Source organism: Aegilops tauschii, chromosome 3, assembly GCF_002575655.3.
Source record: "Aegilops tauschii subsp. strangulata cultivar AL8/78 chromosome 3, Aet v6.0, whole genome shotgun sequence".
Taxonomy (NCBI): domain Eukaryota; kingdom Viridiplantae; phylum Streptophyta; class Magnoliopsida; order Poales; family Poaceae; genus Aegilops; species Aegilops tauschii.
Genome location: NC_053037.3, coordinates 362,705,864 through 362,726,533, shown reverse-complemented (window position 1 = coordinate 362,726,533; position 20,670 = coordinate 362,705,864). Strand labels below are relative to the sequence as shown.

At 48.1% G+C, this 20,670-nt stretch overlaps 1 protein-coding gene across 2 annotated transcripts; it reads right to left on the bottom strand.

Moving 5' to 3' along the window:
• Positions 1-15,902: 15,902 nt before the first annotated feature.
• Positions 15,903-18,380, bottom strand: LOC109763888 (protein IQ-DOMAIN 6). 2 transcript variants are annotated; one of them, XM_020322755.4, is made up of 4 exons: positions 17,913-18,380; positions 17,596-17,823; positions 16,826-16,975; positions 15,903-16,742 (listed from the first exon to the last, which is right to left on the bottom strand). In XM_020322755.4, exons 1-4 carry the CDS (start codon positions 18,210-18,212, stop codon positions 16,089-16,091), a joined length of 1,332 nt encoding a protein of 443 aa, XP_020178344.1. In that variant the 5' UTR covers positions 18,213-18,380; the 3' UTR covers positions 15,903-16,088. The 2 variants fall into 2 exon arrangements, with proteins under 2 accessions (XP_020178344.1, XP_020178345.1); XM_020322756.3 differs by having other exon boundaries at positions 16,862-16,975; positions 17,913-18,374.
• Between the last annotated feature and the right edge of the window lie 2,290 nt (positions 18,381-20,670).

Sequence of the window (20,670 nt, the reverse complement as noted above, 5' to 3'; positions counted from 1 at the left end):
AAAGATACCTAGTGGTGGAATTATGATGTCCAGAAGGCTATTAAGGAGAAGGATGATTGTTTCAGGTGCCTATACCTGGATAGGAGTGCAGACAACATAGAGAAGTACAAGATTGCGAAGAAGACCGCAAAGTGAGCTGTCAGTGAAGCAAGGGGTCGGGCGTATGAGGACTTCTACCAATGGTTAGACACGAAGGAAGGCGAAAGGGGCATCTATAAGATGGCCAAGATCCGAAAGAGGAAGACGAGGGATGTTAACCAAGTCAAATGCATCAAGGACGGAGCAAACCAACTCCTGGTGAAGGGGAAGGAGATTAAGCATAGATGGTGGGAGTACTTGTTCAATGGGAGAATGAGAGTTCTACCATTGAACTGGATGACTCCTTTGATGATATCAGCAGATGTTTTGTGCGGCAAATCCATGAGCCTGAGGTCAAGGAGGCTTTAAAAGGGATGAAAGAAGGCAAGGCCATGAGCCCTAATTGTATCCCCATTGAGGTGTGGAGAGGCCTCGGGGACATAGCGATAGTATGGCTAACCAAGCTTTTCAACCTCATTTTTCGGGCAAACAAGATGCCAGAAGAATGGAGATGGAGTATATTAGTACCAATCTTCAAAAACAAAAGGGATGTTCAGAGTTGTACCAATTACCATGGAATTAAGCTGATGAGCCATACAATGAAGTTATGGGAGCGAGTCATTGAGCACCTCTGAAAGGATCGATATAGTTGACTAGAGGGGGGTGAATAGGCAACTAACAATTTTTAGCTTTTCTTTACCAATTTAAACTTTGCATCAAAGTAGGTTGTCTAGATATGCAACTAGGTGAGCAACCTATATGATGCAACAACAATAAGCACACAAGCAAGCAAGGGATTTAACACACGTAAGCTTGCGAAAGTAAAGGGACGAGATAACCAAGAGTGGAGCCGGTGAAGACGAGGATGTGTTACCGATGTTCCTTCCTTTTGAGGGGAAGTATGTCTCCGTTGGAGCGGTGTGGAGGCACAATGCTCCCCAAGAAGCCACTAGGGCCACCGTATTCTCCTCACGCCCTCACACAATGCGAGATGCCGTGATTCCACTATTGGTGCCCTTGAAGGCGGCGACCGAACCTTTACAAACAAGGTTGGGGCAATCTCCACAACTCAATTGGAGGCTCCCAACGACTCCACGAAGCTTCACCACAATGGACTATGGCTCCGCGGTGACCTCAACCGTCTAAGGTGCTCAAGCACCCAAGAGTAACAAGATCCGCTAGGGATTAGTGGGGGGAATCAAATTTCTCTTGGTGGAAGTGTAGATCGGGGCCTTCTCAACCAATCCCGAGCAAATCAACAAGTTTGATTGGCTAGGGAGAGAGATCGGGCGAAAATGGAGCTTGGAGCAACAATGGAGCTTTTGGGGGAAGAGGTAAGTCAACTTTGGAGAAGAAGAACCCCTTATATAGTGGGGGGAACAATCCAACCGTTACCCCCCAAAACAGCCCCGCAGAGGGCGGTACTACTGCAGGAGGCAACGGTACTACCGCTGCGCCCAGCGGTACTGCCGCTCCCCCAGGCGGTACTGTCGTGCAGTCTAGAGGGCAGGAGAGAGAGAAGTGGAGAGGGACCTAGTGCGGTACTGCCGCGGTGGTTGGGCGGTACTACCGCTCATGAGCGGCACTACCGCTCTACTGCCGCTGCATAGTGCCGCACAATCCGACACGAGAGCGACCCCCTCGAGTTGACGCGGTAGGAGCTTGGTACGGCAGCGGTACTACGGCTGAGGACCCACCGGCGGTACTACCACTGCGGAGCGGTACTGCCGCCTGTGACTCCTAAGCGGTACTACCGCTGGGCACCGCGGTACTACCGCTGGGACCAGACGAAGCACAAATAAAGGGGAAAGAGCTCTCCATTGAAGCGGAAAGGCTCAGAGGGTGTGAGAAGGATGTGTACGTGTTGATTCCACCCTAGCCTTACCAAAGCGGACCCCCTCTTGATAGTACGGTGACTCCTACGTAACTAGTTCACCAAAATAGAAACGAAAGAGCTACACCGTCTTGAATAACACTCCGAGGGGAAAGAAATCGTCTCGTGCCAAGGATGAATCTCTGAAAAGCTCAAAGCACACGGTTAGTCCGCAAACATGTTGTCATCAATCACTAAAACTACGTCTAGAGAGATATGCCTCAACAATCTCCCCCTTTTTGGTGGATTGATGACAACCAGGGATTTGCACAAGGATATAACATGAAAGTAAAGATACTTAGAACTACAAAATATAGACGGGCTCCCACTGAATGTGTGCACCTAGTTAGAAGTGCCTTTGGAATGCAAGACACACACATTAGGATCAACACACCCCTATATTTTATAGTCCAACAACCTAAGCATAGGATACATGAGAGCAGGGTAAATAACCGGATAAACAAGCAACTCATAAGATACTAAATGACTACTAAAGTACTAGATAGACATAGATAAAGATAGGGTAGCATATGTCTCACACCATATGTCTGGAACTTAGGTCTCACTGGCACAAAACCAAACAAAGCAAATGGCGAGAAAACACACCGACACTACAAAGAAACGACGACACCACAAAGCACAAATCCCTAAGCTCTCTCCCCCTTTGGCATCGAGACACCAAAAGGGCAAAGAGCGTTGCTACGGATCCAGGTGAAAGAAAACTGAGGAGCACACTCATCACATCCTGGCAGGGTCATCCGCACTACCATCCTCAGGCGGAAACTGCTCGGTGTCGGAATCGGTCCACGGACAGTGCTGCTTAATTCACTCCTCCTCCTCAGTGATCTGGCCCTCAGAACCGCTGGCGATGGTCGCACCCAGCTGACGCATGAGCTCCTTGTGACCCCCCCTGGCCTTCTTCTCAGCCACATGAGTCATGTACTGACCATGAGACTCCATGCAGAAGAGCTTCTTCATCTTGCGCTTGAACTGCTTTGCCCAAGAGGGCTCTGTCCCAGAAGGCTCATAGTCCTCATCGGCCTCAGTCCCGCCCTCGGTCTCCATGTCAGCAGCAGTAGATGGACCCCCGGATTTAGGAGCTGGGGTGCCCCAATTGTCCTTCTTCCTCAGACGCTTGATCTCATGAGAAACCAATTCTCCAGTTTCCAGCATAACCTTGGGATAGACACGAGCCCAAGCCTTCTCAATGGGCAGCATGATGAACGGGCCATAGATTGGGCACTTGCGCTCAGAAATGGCACTAAGAAGTTCATACCACATAACATGAGAAATGTCCAGGGACTCGCCAATGTTTGCTTCCTTCTCATGCTGGCAGAAGAGAAGCATGTCCACGAGATAGGAGTGGACCATATCCAGATTCTCGATGCGAGGGAAGAGAGTCTCTCGAAAGACACGATGAAGGATGTCCAGAAAGGTAGACAGCTCATAGGTTTCCTTCTTAGTCACAGGGTTAACCTTCACAGAACAGTAGGGCCAGAGGGCTTGCTTGTGTGTGGAGTTTGCATTGCGGTGAGGGCGGAAGCCGACAGGAGTCTCAAGCCCGTGATCTTCCACCTCAAGTAACTCCATGAAGGCCTTCCACTTGACAGAAAGCAACTTGCCATTTGTCATCCAAGTCAGAGTCCTTTCTGCATCAGTCCCAAGATGGACAGTAGCATAGAATTGAGCCACCAAATCTGCATCAAAATCCCTGTTGAACTGCATGATCTTGAGAATGTTCAGCCGAGAACACATCTGAAGAGCTTCACCAAAGTACTCAGGATCCTTTTCCATGGCATCCGTGTCGATGGAGCGAACATCAACATAGAGATTCTTCTTGGCCTTGATCACATCAAAGAAGATGGCAAACTGAAAGCGGTTCCAGAACGGGCGGTTGACCAAATTGGGTTCTTGGGCTTCCGCATAGGGGTTGCGGCGACGCCTTTCCCAGAACTCCTTGGCAGTCAACTCAGTCACAGTCTTGCCCCTTGGCTTCGGCCTGTTGGCAGGTTTCTTCTGGAGTTGAGGCGGAGGAGGCGCACTGGAGGAAGCACCTACTGACTCAGAGGTGCGGTAGCGCTTAGATGTTGCACGTCCGGGGTTGACACGGCGGACTTGCTGCTCAGGATGTTCATCACCTGGTACCAAACACACGAACAGAAGAACCAACACGAAAGAAAGAGCATGAGCCTCCAAACAAAACAACATGGATCAAAAAGTGGTAGGAAAAGGATGGAATCGGACATGCAGCGGTAGTACCGCTGGCCATAAGCGGCAGTACCGCTCCACTCGGAGCGGTAGTTCCGCTCAAGACTCGGAACGGTGGTTCCCTACTATCGTGGTCAGATCCGGCACTACCGGGGATGCCAAATTCAAAAATAAACCTACCAAACCTTAATCCAAACAGTCTAGTTGCTTTCTCCAAACTACTCAAGCCTAGATTTAGCCAAAAATCGAGAGATGCAACCACTATTGCCCCAAGACACTAGATCTGAGAACTAGACAAAAAGAGAGGAGGAACGGGGGCAATACCGGCATCCATGGCAAGAGGACGGGGTGGGGATCGACTCCACCAAAGGGAATGGAGAGGGACGGCCCGGAGACGGCGGCCCGCCGGAGCCCTCCCGCGGTGAGGCGACGCTGGAGAGAAGAAGAGGAACGAGGGGGCGGTGCGAATGGGTACGGGAGAGACGAAACCTCTCCCCCGCCCCGACATAACCCCCTGGTCCCGCCCCCATGGTAGTACCGCTCGGGTGGGCGTTAGTACCGCTTGTCAACATAAGCAGTAGTACCGCGCACCACCGGTGGTAGTACCGCCCAGCGAGACTCAACGACTAGACAAAAAACTTGGCTCAAAAAGAATGGAAAAACACACAGCAAGAGGAGGAAACTAAGGCTAACAGAGAGAAAGAAAGGCAAGAGACAACAAGGACCAACCACAAGACACAACCTCTCCAAGGAGAGGGCGGTGGCCGGAGCCACCTATGTTTGAGTCAATTGGTATGGCACCGCGAAGAATTATCCTTGGGCCCATGACCAAAACTCGTCTTTGAAGCACAAGTACCATAAAAATGGCTAATGTGAAAGAGTTGATCAATTTATGCATAATGGGGGGAGGGAGAGTTCATTGAGAGAACAACACTCCCCCTATGTCCATGCCTACACCTAAACAAGATAACAAGTTGAGTATGGTGGGGTGTACAAGGGTTCAAGCAACATTGCTCAAATCAATGATATTTAGCTCATGCCTTAACTCGCGAAATCTTGCTTCATCCAAAGGCTTCGTGAAAATATCTGCAAGGATATCATGAGTGTTGACATAGTTGAGCTCGATCTCCCCTCGCCTAATATGATCCCAGATGAAGTGATACCGAATCTCAATATGCTTCGTCTTGAAGTGTTGCACTGGGTTGAGAGAGATCTTGATGGCACTTTCATTGTCACACCAAAGAGGCACTTTGTCACAAATGACACCGTAATTCTTTAAAGTTTGCCTCATCCATAAGAGTTGTGCACAACAACTACCGGCCGCCACATACTCTGCTTCGGTGGACGAGAGAGACACACAACTTTGCTTCTTGGAAGACCAACTCATCAAAGACCAACCAAGGAATTGGCACCCTCCGGAAGTGGACTTCCTATCCACTTTGTCTCCCGCCCAATCGGAGTCCGAATATCCTACAAGCTTGAAGTTTGCTCCTCTTGGGTACCATAAGCCAAAGTTTGGGGTATGAGCCAAATATCAAAAGATTCGCTTGACCGCCACAAAGTGGCTTTCCTTAGGTGCGGCTTGAAATCGTGCACAAATTCCCACACTCAACATGATATCCGGTCTAGATGCACAAAGGTAAAGCAAGGAGCCAATCATGGAGCGATATACCTTTTGATCCACCGCTTTACCATTGGGATCAATGTCAAGTTGGCACTTGGTGGGCATTGGAGTGGAAGCCGGCTTGACATCATTTAGCTTGAATCTCTTAAGCATGTCTTGAGTGTATTTGGCTTGGTTGATGAAGGTTCCTTATCTTCTTTGTTTCACTTCAAACCCGAGGAAGAACTTCAACTCTCCCATGGAAGACATCTTGAACTTTGAGGTCATGAGTGCGGCAAACTCCTCATTGAAAGCTTTGTTAGGGGAACCAAAGATAATATCATCAACATATAGTTGGCACACAAACAACTCCCCTTTGACCTTCTTAGTAAAAAGAGTGGGGTCGATTAGCCCAACTTCAAATCCTCGATCTTGTAACAACTCGGTAAGGTGATCATACCACGCGAGTGGGGCTTGTTTAAGGCCATAGAGTGCCTTATCGAGTTGATACACATGATCGGGAAAGTAGGGATCCTCGAACCTGGGGGGTTGCTTGACATACACCAACTCATTAATAGGACCACTAAGAAAAGCTTGCAACTTAAAGTTGTGATGAGAGGCATAAGCAATCAACAAACGAATGGATTCAAGGCGAGCAACGGGAGTAAAGGTTTCACCGTAGTCGATACCCTCGACTTGGGAGTAGCCTTGTGCCACCAATCTTGCCTTGTTGTGAACGATGGTCCCGTGAGCATCTTGCTTGTTCTTGAATATCCACTTGGTTCCAATGACATTGTGGTTCCCGGTTGGTCTTGGAACCAATCTCCACACCTTGTTGTACTCGAAGTTGTTGAGTTCTTCGTGCATGGCATTAAGCCAATCCGGATCTTCGAGTGCTTCATATACCTTTTGGGGTTCAACACAAGAGACAAACGCGTGATGTTCACAATAGTTTGCCAATTGTCTACGAGTGCTTACCCCCTTTTGAATGCTTCCAAGCATATTCTTCATGAGATGACCCTTGGTGGAGAGCTTGGAAGCAATCTTGGTGGCACGACGCTCCAATTCCTCCTCGGTGGTGAGTTGAGGAGCGGTCACTTGATCATCTTAATCGATGTCTTGAGATTGTTCTTGATCTTGAGCTTGCTTGGTGGAGAGAACTTGACCTTGGGCATCATGTGGTGGTTCATCACCACCTTGAGGATGATCTTGCCCTTGATTTTGTTCACTAGGTTGAGGGCCTTCACTATGTTCTTCGGAAGCGTGTGGGCCTTGGGTTGGTGATGGCTCCACTTGAGTGGAGCATTGTCCTTCTCCTTCGGACACAAGGGGTTCCTCAATGGGTAGGATAAATCCAACACCCATTCCTCTTATGGCTTGAGGAGGAATTTCATCACCTAAATCACAAGTGCCACTTTGCTCCACTTGGGAGCCGTTATTCTCATCAAACTCCACGTTACACGTCTCCTCAATAAGCCCCGTGGACTTATTGAGGACACGGTAAGCACGAGAGTTTGTAGCATAACCAACAAATATGCCCTCATAAGCTCTAGCCTCAAATTTAGACAAACGGACACCTTTCTTGAGAATGAAACACTTACACCCGAACACCCGGAAGTACTTGAGGTTGGGCTTGTTGCCGGTGAGTATCTCATATGGAGTCTTGTTCAAGCCTTTGCGGAGGTAGAGACGGTTAGATGCATGACACGCGGTGTTGATGGCTTCGGCCCAAAAGTTGTAGGGAGACTTGAACTCCGCCATCATGGTCCTTGCCACATCCATCAACGTCCGGTTCTTCCTCTCCGCTACACCATTTTGTTGAGGGGTATATGGTGCGGAATATTGATGCTTGATCCCCTCATCACTAAGAAACTCATCCAATGTGTAGTTCTTGAACTCGGTGCCGTTGTCACTTCTTATAGTCAAGATCTTTGCATTGTGTTGACGTTGCGCTTCATTTGCAAAGTCAATGACGGTTTGTTGGGTCTCGCTCTTCCTCTTGAAGAAATACACCCAAGTGTATCTTGAATAGTCATCCACGATCACCAAGCAATACTTCCTACCCCCAAGGCTATCAAAGGATGGAGGCCCAAAGAGATCCAAATGAAGGAGCTCCAAAGGCCTCTTCGAGTAAATGATAGTCGTGGGAGGGTGAGCCTTCTCATGTAGCTTTCCTTCGATACAAGCACTGCAAGCACGGTCTTTAGCAAAACTAACATTCGTTAGTCCACGGACATGGTCCCCCTTGAGAAGACTTTGCAAAGATCTCATATTGACATGGGCTAAACGGCGATGCCAAAGCCATCCCACGTCAACTTTAGCCATTAGGCATGTCGCGGTCTTAGTGGGTCGCTTCGAAAAGTTAATCACATATAGACCGTTCTCGACATGCCCAACAAAGGCTACTTTAAGAGTCTTGCTCCACAAGAGGGCCACGGTATCGATATCAAAGAAAGTGGCAAATCCCATGATTGCAAGTTGACGAACGGAAAGTAAATTGTATGCAAGGGACTCAACAAGCATGACTTTCTCGATCGTGAGATCATGAGAAATGACAACCTTGCCGAGTCCCAATACCTTAGAAGACGAGGCATCACCCCACTCGACATTGGTGGGCATAGATGGAATATTGTGCACGTCCACCACCAAGTCCTTGCTTCCGGTCATATGATTTGTAGCTCCACTATCGAGCAACCATGATCCCCCACCGGAAGCAAACACCTACAAGAGATCAATGCTTGGTTTTAGGTACCCATTTTGTGATGGGTCCTTTGATGTTAGTAACAAGGGTCTTAGGAACCCAAATAGACCATTCAATATACTCATGAGGAGAACCAACAAATTTGGCATAAACATGCCCATCACTAGCACGGCATAACACATAAGAAGGGTTAAAGTCGCCGGCTTTGTTGGGAGGGGTGGCATTGCCCTTCTTGACACCGCCACTCTTCGCATTGTTCTTCTTCTCCTTGGAAGCACCCTCTCCCTCCTTCACAAAAGTTTGCTTTAGAGGAGGAGGTCGTTTGGTCTTGTCATTCTTCTTCTTGTTCTTGGGCTTGGGTGCGAACCCAGTCCCCTCCTTGGCCACAACTTCCTTTTGATTTCTCAAAAGGTCGTTGAGGTTCTTCTCACCTTGTATGCATGACACAAGGCCTTTCTCAAGTTGCTCCTTCAACTTAGCATTCTCCTCAACAAGATGCACATGCTCACAACAAGGGTTAGTAGCATTTGCATTATCAATTAACACCATATGAGGAAAGGTGGCTTTCTCCTTGGTTAGCTTCACTTGGAGTTGATCATGAGACTCCTTGAGGCTAGCATGAGTACCTTTCAAGACTTTGTGAGCCTTGTCAAGTAAATCAAACTCCTCCTTGAGTCTAGCAAGGTCAACCCCAAGTTTGGCTTTCTCGGAATTGAGCACACGAGAAACAACAAGAGCATGATCAAGATCTTTCTTTATCTTAACATGATCATCGTTGTGTGACTCCTCAAGAGCCAAACGAAGACCACACTCTTTCTCAAGAGCATTGGAAAGATCTAAAATCTCGTCGGCATAGTCACGACTATGCCCTTCCATCTTAGAGATGGTATCTTCGTGAGCCTCAATCATGTCATTGGCTTCACCAAGTTGTTCCAAGAGGGCAACGAAGTGCTTCTTGGATTTACCCTTGAGTTTACCCATAAAGGTCTCAAACTCATTCTCCTCCACATTTGTTCCCTCATGTTCATCAATGCTATCCGTCAAAGGAGGATGATTAATGATGGTAGTTTTGATGTTGGGGGTTACCTTGTTGGTGGCTTTAGCCATGAGGCACTTGGCGGTGATGCTCTCATTGGGTGAGTCAAAGAGAGACACCCGTGGAGTCGTCGCAATTGCAACGGAGGCCATGGCAATCGACAGACCATCTTCATCATCATCATCATCCTCATTGTACTCTTCTTGAACCACCAATGCCTTGGGAGGAGTCTTCTTGGTGAAGTTGCTCTTGTTGGGAAAAGACTTGGCCTTGTCCTTTCGAATGAGCTTGCCACCATTGTCTTCCCTCTTCTCATAAGGGCACTCCGCAACAAAGTGGCTCGCATTGCCACAATTAAAGCAAGTCCTCACTCGTTGCTTGCCCTTTGCACCACTTGAATTGTTCTTGTTGAAGTTGGGCCTTGAGTTCTTCTTGCTCCAAAATTGCCTTGAAGCAAGAGCCATGTGTTCATGATAGGCATACTTCGTATCTTCGAGGTTGCTCTCCTCTTCTTCCTCTTCATCCTCTTCCTCCAAACTAACCTTGGCCTTCAGTGCAAGGTTGGGCTTCTTTACTCTTTGAGAGCGAAGAACCGCATTGTCGGCGGTCTTGTCCAAGATGCGCATAGCAACAAACTCATCCAACACTTCACTTGAGGACAGAGTGTGGAAGTCCGGTCTCTGACGAATGACGGAGGACATGGCTTTGTGGTATGGCATCATTGCCTTGAGGAATTTGCGCTTGATCCAATTATCATCCGTGTCCTTACTTCCATGATCTCGGAGTGAGACCGCGAGTTTGGTTACCCTCCGATATAGCTCACGAGGTTCTTCATCTTCTTTTATTGCAAACTCATCGGCTTCATCTTGCACCACTTCATAGTTGGAGCGTTGAATGCTTGCACTTCCCCGGTAGAGGGAAACCACTTGGTGCCAAGCATCTTTGGCCATGGAGTAGGGCCGGAGATGAGGAAGATCTTCGGGTGGGATTGCTTCTTGGATGATGAAGAGAGCATTCTCATTGAATTGATTATCCATGGCTTCTCTAGGAGTGAAGTCGCTTCGGTCATGCGGATAAAAACCTTCTTCAATGATTCTCCAAAGGTTAGTGTTCACATGATTTAAATGACGCTTAAAACGATAGACCCAAGAATCAAATTCCACATTCTTCTCAATCTTAGGGGCCGGGCCGGCATGATTCAAATGAGTGGAAGGAAGCGGTCCACCATAGACAAGTGGAGGTTCCACATGAGCAAAGATGCCGGTGCCATTTTTACCACTAGAAGAAGGAGCTTTCTCGCTAGTAGCTTCCCCCTTGTCGGAGGTAGCATCCGTCACCTTGTTAGCGGGATCACCCACTTTCAACGGTGCGGTGGAAAGTTTAAGCCCTTCTAAGAATTTATTAAACATGCTTTCGACCTCGATCGTCATGGAGCTTTTCAATGTGTCCAACGCCACATTGAATTCCTCACGAGAGACCGAGGTTCCCCCATCTCCCGTAGACGAGACCGGATTCGCACCGGAGTGCTCCTCCACACCGTCTACGACGTCAACCATACTCTTCGGACGGTAAATTCCTTAATCAAGAGACGAGGCTCTGATACCAATTGAAAGGATCGATATAGTTGACTAGAGGGGGGTGAATAGGCAACTAACAATTTTTAGCTTTTCTTTACCTAAACTTTGCATCAAAGTAGGTTGTCTAGATATGCAACTAGGTGAGCAACCTATATGATGCAACAACAACAAGCACACAAGCAAGCAAGGGATTTAACACACGTAAGCTTGCGAAAGTAAAGGGACGAAATAACCAAGAGTGGAGCCGGTGAAGACGAGGATGTGTTACCGAAGTTCCTTCCTTTTGAGGCGAAGTACGTCTTCGTTGGAGCGGTGTGGAGGCACAATGCTCCCCAAGAAGCCACTAGGGCCACCGTATTCTCCTCACGCTCTCACACAATGCGACATGCCGTGATTCCACTATTGGTGCCCTTGAAGGCGGCGACCGAACCTTTACAAACAAGGTTGGGGCAATCTCCACAACTCAATTGGAGGCTCCCAACGACACCACGAAGCTTCACCACAATGGACTATGGCTCCGCGGTGACCTCAACCGTCTAGGGTGCTCAAGCACCCAAGAGTAACAAGATCCGCTAGGGATTAGTGGGGGGAATCAAATTTCTCTTGGTGGAAGTGTAGATCGGGGCCTTCTCAACCAATCCCGAGCAAATCAACAAGTTTGATTGGCTAGGGAGAGAGATCGGGCGAAAATGGAGCTTGGAGCAACAATGGAGCTTTTGGGGGAAGAGGTAAGTCAACTTTGGAGAAGAAGACCCCCTTATATAGTGGGGGGAACAATCCAACTGTTACCCCCCAAAACAGCCCCGTAGAGGGCGGTACTACCGCAGGAGGCAACGGTACTACCGCTGCGCCTAGCGGTACTACCGCTCCCCCAGGCGGTACTGCCGTGCAATCTGTAGGGCAGGAGAGAGAGAAGTGGAGAGGGACCTAGTGCGGTACTGCCGCGGTGGTTGGGCGGTACTACCGCTCATGAGCGGCACTACCGCTCTACTGCCGCTGCATAGTGCCGCACAATCCGACACGAGAAGCGGCCCCCTCGAGTCGACGCGGTAGGAGCCTGGTACGGCAGCAGTACTACGGCTGAGGACCCACCGGCGGTACTACCACCGCGGAGCGGTACTGCCGCCTGTGACTCCTAAGCGGTACTACCGCTGGGCACCGCGGTACTACCGCTGGGACCAGACGAAGCACAAATAAAGGGGAAAGAGCTCTCCATTGAAGCGGAAAGGCTCAGAGGGTGTGAGAAGGATGTGTACGTGTTGATTCCACCCTAGCCTTACCAAAGCGGACCCCCTCTTGATAGTACGGTGACTCCTACGTAACTAGTTCACCAAAATAGAAACGAAAGAGCTACACCGTCTTGAATAACACTCCGAGGGGAAAGAAATCGTCTCGTGCCAAGGATGAATCTCTGAAAAGCTCAAAGCACACGATTAGTCCGCAAACATGTTGTCATCAATCACCAAAACTATGTCTAGAGATATATGCCTCAACAACCTCTTAAGAAGAATGACAAGCGTGAGAAAAAATCAGTTTGGTTTCATGCCTAGGAGGTCGACCATGAAAGACATTTTCTTGGTACGACAACTTATGGAGAGATATAGGGAGTAAAAGAAGGACCTGCATATGGTGTTCATTAACTTGGAGAAGGCCTATGGTAAGATACCGCGGAATGTCATGTGGTGGGCCTTGGAGAAACACAAAGTCCCAACAAAGTACATTACCCTCATCAAGGACATGTAGGATAATGTTGTGAAAAGTGTTCGAACAAGTGATGGCAACATTGATGATTTCCAGATTAAAATGGGACTGCACCAGGGGTCAACTTTGAGCCCTTATCTTTTTTTTGGTGATGGATGAGGCCACAAGGGATATACAAGGAGATATCCCATGGTGTATTCTCTTTGTGGATAATGTGGTGCTAGTAGACGATAGTCAGACGAGGGTCAATAGGAAGTTACAGTTATGGAGACAAACCTTGGAATCGAAAGGTTTTAGGCTTAGTAGAAATAATATCGAGTACATGAGGTGCGGTTCAGTACTACTACGCATGAGGTGGAGGATGAGGTTAGCCTTGATAGGCAGGTGGTGCCTCAGAAGGACACCTTCCGATATTTTGATGTCAATGTTGTGAAGGATGGGGGGATTGATGAAGGTGTGAACCATTGAATCAAACACGGATGTATGAAGTGGCGCCAAGCTTCTAGCATTCTCTGTGATAAGAGAGTGCCACAAAAGCTAAAAGGCAAGTTCTATAGGACGGCGTTTCGACCCGCAATGTTGTATGGCGCTGAGTGTTGGCCGACTAAAAGGCAACATATTCAATAGTTAGGTGTTCGAGATAGAGTTGTGGTAGCACCGATTGAAGAGAAGCTTGTCCAACATCGTCTGAGATGGTTTGGGCATATTCGGCGCAGGTCTTCAGAAGCTCCAGTGCATAGAGGACAGCTAAAGCGTGTTGATAATGTCAAGAGAGGTTGGGGTAGACCGAACTTGACATGGGAGGAGTCCGTAAAGAGAGATCTAAAGGATTAGAGTATCACCAAAGAACTAGCCATGGGCATGGGTGCATGGAAGCTTACTATCCAGTGCGAGAACCATGAGTTTGTCACGAAATCTTATGGGTTTCACCTCTAGCCTACCCCAACTTGTCTGAGACTAAAGGCTTTGTTGTTGTTGTTGTTGTTGTTGTAGCATAAGTTCTCAATTAATGTGCTCATTTTCCTTGAAAAATTGTGTTTACCAATGCATTAATTACGATGCATACATGGGTAGCCAATGAATGACCAAAAACATTTACATGCATTGATGAGTTTTCTCTTAGTCCTTGCATGAAACGGTCTAATACACCTCAAAATCTAAACATATGATGGGAAGAAATAAAACGAGACTTATAAAACGTAAAAACAGAAATTTTAAGATAAGCCCTATAAACCGGAAGGGAAATAGTACATACTTATCAAGACAAATCTAACACAAATAGTATGGGACGGAGGGAATATTTGACACCGTGAGAAATTTAGGTGAAAGAGGTAGGCAAGGATGAGATCTATGTGCAATATCCCAACGGCCAACCGTGCGGAATTTAGGTTGATGGAGGCCTTTGGAGAGTTGGAAGAGATGGACAAGGATGAGGCCGCGGAGAAAAAGATGAAAGCTTATGTTGAAATGTACAATAAACAACTTTTTTTGCAGACGGCCGTGGTGATCCGTGCTTTGTGGGCATCGACGGAAAGAAGGAGATGGACTTGGCTAAGATGAGTTCATCGATGTCCTTGGTTGCTCTTTACTTGATAACGCTAGTTCACGATTCTTGCATGGAGAGGTGGTGGCGAGTCTCATAGAGGATTAAATCTTTTCAGAGAGTCGTTTTGGTTGCACATGAGTTGTGTCTAGCGGTTTTGGGCCTCGTTGCTCTTGTGTATGGCTCAGGCGATGTTTCTTGATGTTAGCGTATGCGTGTTTGTCTAAATACTACCCCGAAAACTGTTTTAAAAAACTAGAGTTTTCTTGTCTTCAGTTTTTGTACTTTTGTTTTCGGCCGGTTATACTAAATTAACTGAGCAATTCCTGCCCTTGCCTCGGCAAGTTCTCGAAAAACTATACGAGTACTCTGTAATACACAAACTTCGTAAGACTGCAAATCACCTCTCCCAATTTCCTCCTGTATTACAGCACACCACAAACTGGCCGCCCTTTTTTTCGAAACGGAGGCAAAAGAATTGCCTCATCGATTAATTAAGAAGAAGAGAGTTGCCTAATTAATTTACGGAAAACTAGGCGATAACCGATACAAACAACCCAAAAGAGGGCTACTCACAGAACACAGCACCACGACCACATACACTGCCCACCCAATGCTCCTAACACACAACACTCACAACCCTCAGCACTTGGTGAGAACGTCGATGCAACGACTCAGAAGATCAAAGCCACGACGACAACACGAGAATGTGAGCACTATCCATCATGAAATCACGTATGCCTTCTCTTTACCGTCACACTTCTTGCGTTTGTTTCTCTTTGATTTCACCTTCACGAGGCAACCATCTGTCTTGCCGGATGTCGAGTGATCAGTCACCAAGCGGCTCTCAAAAGTCGGTGCCAACACACCACACGCATCCACATTCTTCAGATGCACATGTGACAAAGATGAATCATGTTCCTCACATGAGGTCGCCGACGAGTCCATCTTCATATTCTCCACTGACAGACTCATACAAAGCTCCCTAAGCTCAGGCATGATCTTCAACACCGGAGCCACGACAACGGCCATGGACTTGCCCTCAGTGGAAGACAATATAGGGGGCGAGGCAGGCATCGATGCTGAAACTGGCTGCCTTTTTGGCTTCTAAAGCACATACTACTAATTCTACATTCTTTGTTCTGTTTTGAAGGCCAATCATTTTTTTTTAAATCTACCAAAATAATTTGAGGCAAACAAGGTTGAAACTCCACCCAAAAAAAAGGTTGAAACTCAATATTTGCAGAGGGACTATAATGTTGTTCACATTTGCATGCCATCGAATTTCAAAATAAAATAAATAGAGTTCCAATCAAGAATTGGTAGCAAGTACGTCGGGCCTAGTATTGAGATTTGGTGCAGACAAATCTCAGTATACAATTCAAAATTGCTGCCGTTTGCAGTAAGGAGATATACACTCGACATGTTGTGAGTAGAACAAAGCAAGGAGCAGATGATTAGTCTCCAAATAAATGTACACTCAGATTACTTCTGTTGTTCAGTACTCAATTACCATCAATTCATTTCTGGCAATCCAGCCGAACTAGCAATAACCACTAACCATCCAGCCTAAGTGGCTAACTGCAGTTAAACCCCGAAGATTTTGTAATTCAGCAGACAGAACAACAGGTTCAACCTTTGGCTGGTTTCACATTTGTACACCATAAATATGGATATCAGAATAAGCAATGAGGCATTGAACTGACAAAATACGTACATGTTAGCACTAGTAGACCTCTAATATGGGAATAATCATAGGATTCACGTCCTAGAAGAAAGAATTAGACTGATCATCGTTCTCCTTGTCCATGCTTCTTCTAGTGCCTCGACCCTTCAGAGTTAAACCGTTCAACCTCTTTGAGGTCACCGAAACCTCGGAGCCGGCGGTGCTTTGAACATCTATTGAAGAGAATGCCCCCCTGCTGTAATTGTGTTTGTCAGCAGATCCTTGTCTTTGAAGTGGTGGCTTGTGAGTGCTAGAAGAACCACTCAGCCTTGCCTTGGCTGATTTGGTCAAGCCCATATAGCTCGGTGCACCACCCTGGCCACAGTCAGATCTCCTTTCTGATGTCGTGAAATGGTTACCGGTCATCTGAGTGACTGAAGATGTTGACGGAGCACTCTCGTCGCATACCGCGATTACCGAAGGAGGCTTTGCTGACACCCTAGTTGTGACATTGTTTCTTCTGATCTTGACTGAGCTTGCTTCAGAAAGCTTTGAGCTGACCTCGTTCATTTCGTCGATACTCTCTGAACAACGTGAGTTGGTCTGTTCGCTGTGTGATTGCTCCATAAGGCGACTCTCCCAAGGTTTTGTTGCCATCCACCCGTCCAAATAGCTCCACTGATTGCTCCTGTTAGTCCCATGATTCTTAAGAGAAACAGCAGGAGAGCTAGGTCTTCCATTGTGGTTTGAGTTCCGCTGCAAAAAGAAACACGACATCATGTCAAACAGGATGAAGAACTTGTTTTTTCTCTAAAAAAATGTCAAACAGGATGAAGAACCTGTTTATATGCCCAGACTATTCGAGCAGGATGTACCTGGTGAGAAAGAGCATACGCAATTGCCCTTTCTCTCTTGATTGCGCCCTCGCGTCTCATGTGTATCTTTGATCTGACATCATCCACAGTTCCTTGGCTATCACACCATCCTGTCTGCAATGTGAACAGTGCCAGCCAAACATGGAGATATCAGCAGGATCATCCAATACTCTCTTATCGTTTGCAGCAGCATCATATGATTATTAAGAATAGGATTGTGGAGGACTATATGCTAATTGTGCTAGTAGGTAATACACTCAAACAACACAAGTCGGCAAGCCTGACATGGCAAGAACAACTTTCAAAGATGCATTATTGGTAGCATCTCCGAAGGAAGGCACACCAAACAATGCCACTGCCCAGTGCGCACTATGATAACTCACTTGGACGATCATGGTCAATAGAAAACATTATCCCAAATCATTGCTTAAAATAAAGTGAGATAAATGTCCATATGGTCATATCAATCTTTCATCATGAAGAGGGCAATCCTACCGCAACCGCAGCAAGTCTCTATCTGGTGAAAGTAACACATCGCATTCGTTTCAGAAAACCAGAAAGTAGCACATCACATCAGCTGATTAAGTATACAATACCTAATTTTACTTTCTGACAGTATGGTTATCTATTTGCACAAGCAGACCAAGCACAGTGCATATATAAATATCATACTACTACGAAGTAGGAGTAGGAGTAGTATACAACATAATTAATCCTTGAACAAAAGTATATACCTCTGCTTCCTTGACGGGATCCGCGTGGCTGCTGTGGTCGTCGAGCGTATCCTGCGAGTCTCGGCCGTCAGCCGAGAGCCGCGTGCGCCGGTCTCTCGCCCGCGCCTGCACCCTGACGAGCGCCTGCATGCACTTGACCGTGACGGCCAGCTGCTTGCGCACGCGGCGGCCGCGCACCAGCGCCTGCAGCCGCACGATCCCCCGCAGCGCCCTCAGCGCCCTCCTGGCCTGCACGAGCACCCAAAAGAAGCGCGACGCTGAAGAAGCTGAAACTTTGCCGCCGGAATCGGATTGAGGGCGCGACGCGAGCGACCTACCAGGAAGCCGCGGAAGGCGGTCTGGATGCGGACGGCCGCCCACTCCTGCCTGATGACGCGGAAGTCCTTGGGCGGCGCGCGCACGACGGCCGCGACGACGGAGCTGAGCGCGTCGGCGGCGGCGGAGGACGTCTCGGAGACCTCCGAGGCGGCCGCCGACGCGGCGGCCCTCTGCCCGCCCGACGAACTCCGCCACAGGCGGCTCCACTTCCGGCCCTTCCCACCGGCGTGCCTCTCCTTCTCCGCCGCCGCCGGCTTGAGCCCGACCAGCGTCTTGATCCACTTCCCCGACGCGCCCATCGCGTTGTCTCTGGAACTGATGAGAAGAGAGGGCGCTAGTCCGTGAATGGGGAACGCGGCGGAACGGCCAAACGGGAGGATTTGACTTGTTGGGCGACGTGCGCTTAATTCGGTTGCGGTTTACGAGGCTGGGCAGGGAGAGCCGTTCGGGCGGTTCAAATTTTGAAATGGAGGACGAGCCCGAAGCCGGGAAAGCGGCCCGGGGTAAACGGGGCCCACGGTGTCGGGGCCACTCGTGGCCGTCTCGGACGCTGGCGCGTGGTCCCTCGCTGCGGAGCGACAAAGAGGCGCGCCATTCGCGGCGGACGCCGTCACGCGGACGCTTTCTGCAGCGGCCGTGCATGGGGCTTCGCGAAAGAAGGCGAGGGCGAGGGACGACTGGCCCGGGGACGCTGCCGCGTGGGCCAGAGCGCCAGTGTTGGCCGGAGGTGCGTGTCGGGACCCGGACCGTTGGAGGAACGCCCGGCTCGTGAGTTTGAACTCGTGGCGGCATATCTCTTCGTCGTTGCTTTCGCCTTTGCGAATGGCGACGACGGGGCGCGGCGCGCGTACGGATCTCGAAGTCGTAGCCCGGGCGGGGGATGCGGGCCCGTGTGTTGCAATTTTGTTGTGGTAAACTTTTTGCATCGACCCGTTGGCTGGGCAGTTGGGTAGTTGACAGCCCACCTAAGTTCAAGCTCCGGCTTTGACGTGTGGTGCTTATGGAGTTTCTTCTATAAATGAGGATTAGTCATGGGGTTGGTCTTATTTTTTTTCTTTTTTTTTTGAGTTTTTTATAAGGGCCTTTCTCTTCCCAAATGATGAAGCCCATTGAAGCCTACGATCACGAGAAGCCAGTGGGAACACCCGACGCTTGCCGTATTTACTAAAAAAGAAAACGGCGCTTGCCGTAACAACGAAGGAGGGTGGCACATCCGCCGTGATTGCTGGCGTGCATGTCCACATCGTCGAATCCATGGACAAATTGTTAGAAATAAATTGGCTTAATTTATTAACAATTTCTGAAATCTCAAAATGCCCTATGAAAAAAAGGCTAAAGTTTAGTCTAATACCGCTGGTTGAGAAAGAGTATGACCTCTTTATATAGTATGTTTTCTTCACCACACTAAATGGTGTGTTAAGAAAAGAAAGAGGAGATCACACATGCGCGCTCGCTCGCCTGACCAGGGTGGTGCGTAAATGCGACATGCGGGTCCTTATCCGGTGAGTTTGACTTGGGAACCAAGTCGGTTTGAGATCGTGATCATGACGCGATACCACCTCTGGTCCTCCTATATATACTGTTTACCGGCCTCGTCCAAAGACACACCAAAAAACCTAGGGTTTTGCCTCGTCTCGGAACTTGCGCCATCACCATAGTCTACTCCATCCCGAACATCGCGTGCGGGAGAGCAGGTCTCCGGAACCATTTGTCCTTGCGTGACTGCTCAAGTTCATCGTCACGGATCGTCTTCCGTCCAATTCGGGCGGTGCTACTCATCGTTGTCTTCATCGCCGTCAACAACAGATTGTCACCAACATCGTCATCAACAACGTCGCTTGTGCAGCAGGCCAGCAGCTAAAAAACAGTACGTCCATCATCTTATGTTCATGTCTCTCTATGTAGATGTTGTTCCGTTTGTGATGCTACTGTGCATGTTTTCCTGTTCATCTAGTTTGCTAGATTGTTGCATGCTATCCTCTGTTTTAGTCATGAATTATTTACTGGAATTAATCATGAATTTTCCTAATATTCCAGCAATCCAAAACCCTAAATGTAGGCAATTTCCTGAGTTAACTATGGCTAGATTCACCGATGCACTGAGGCCGAATAAGTTTGTTGGTGTGCACTTTAAGAGGTAGCAGGTGAAGTCCACGCTCTGGCTTACTGCTCAAAGTTTTCCATGTTAGTGTTGGTGCTCCAAAGCGAATTTCTGAGGAAAACCAGAGAAAGTTTGTGGGATGCATTCTGAATGTTCTTATTGACCGTCTGCGTGATGTGTACATGCACAAACAAGATAAAAAGACTGTTAAATTCGGTGCAAAAGATGCAGGCAGTGAACTGGATATCATGGAGAGTTTGCATGACTACAAGCTGGTGAATAACCGTCCTGTGATTGAACAAACTCATGAGATACAATGCATTGTGAAGGAACTGGAACTCCTTAAGTGTGTTCTACCTGATAAAGGCTGGGTGCATGATTGCAAAGTTGCCTCCTTCATGGAGGAATTTTGCCACAACTCTGAAACATAAGAGACAAGAGATATTCGTTGAAAAATCAGATTGCACCTCTTGATGTTAAAGATAAAGCTCGAGCTAAAGACACTACTGAGAAAGGAGGTGAGGTTCAACCTACCGCCAATATGATGCAAAGGTACCCATGGAACAAGAACAAAGGGACGAACAAGCCTGTCAAGACTGCTACCTTCAAGAAGAAGAAGTTTAACAAGGTTGCGCTAGAGTGCTACGCCTGTGGGA

Excerpts from the sequence above, each read along its gene's own strand:
- LOC109763888 (XM_020322755.4), bottom strand. The coding sequence starts at position 18,212 with ATGGGCGCGTCGGGGAAGTGGATCAAGACGCTGGTCGGGCTCAAGCCG. Across the intron at positions 17,824-17,912 it reads CCGCCTTCCGCGGCTTCCTG|GCCAGGAGGGCGCTGAGGGC; the intron begins GTAGGTCGCTCG and ends GTGCTCGTGCAG. Across the intron at positions 16,743-16,825 it reads TAGTCTGGGCATATAAACAG|CGGAACTCAAACCACAATGG; the intron begins GTTCTTCATCCT and ends TTCTTTTTGCAG.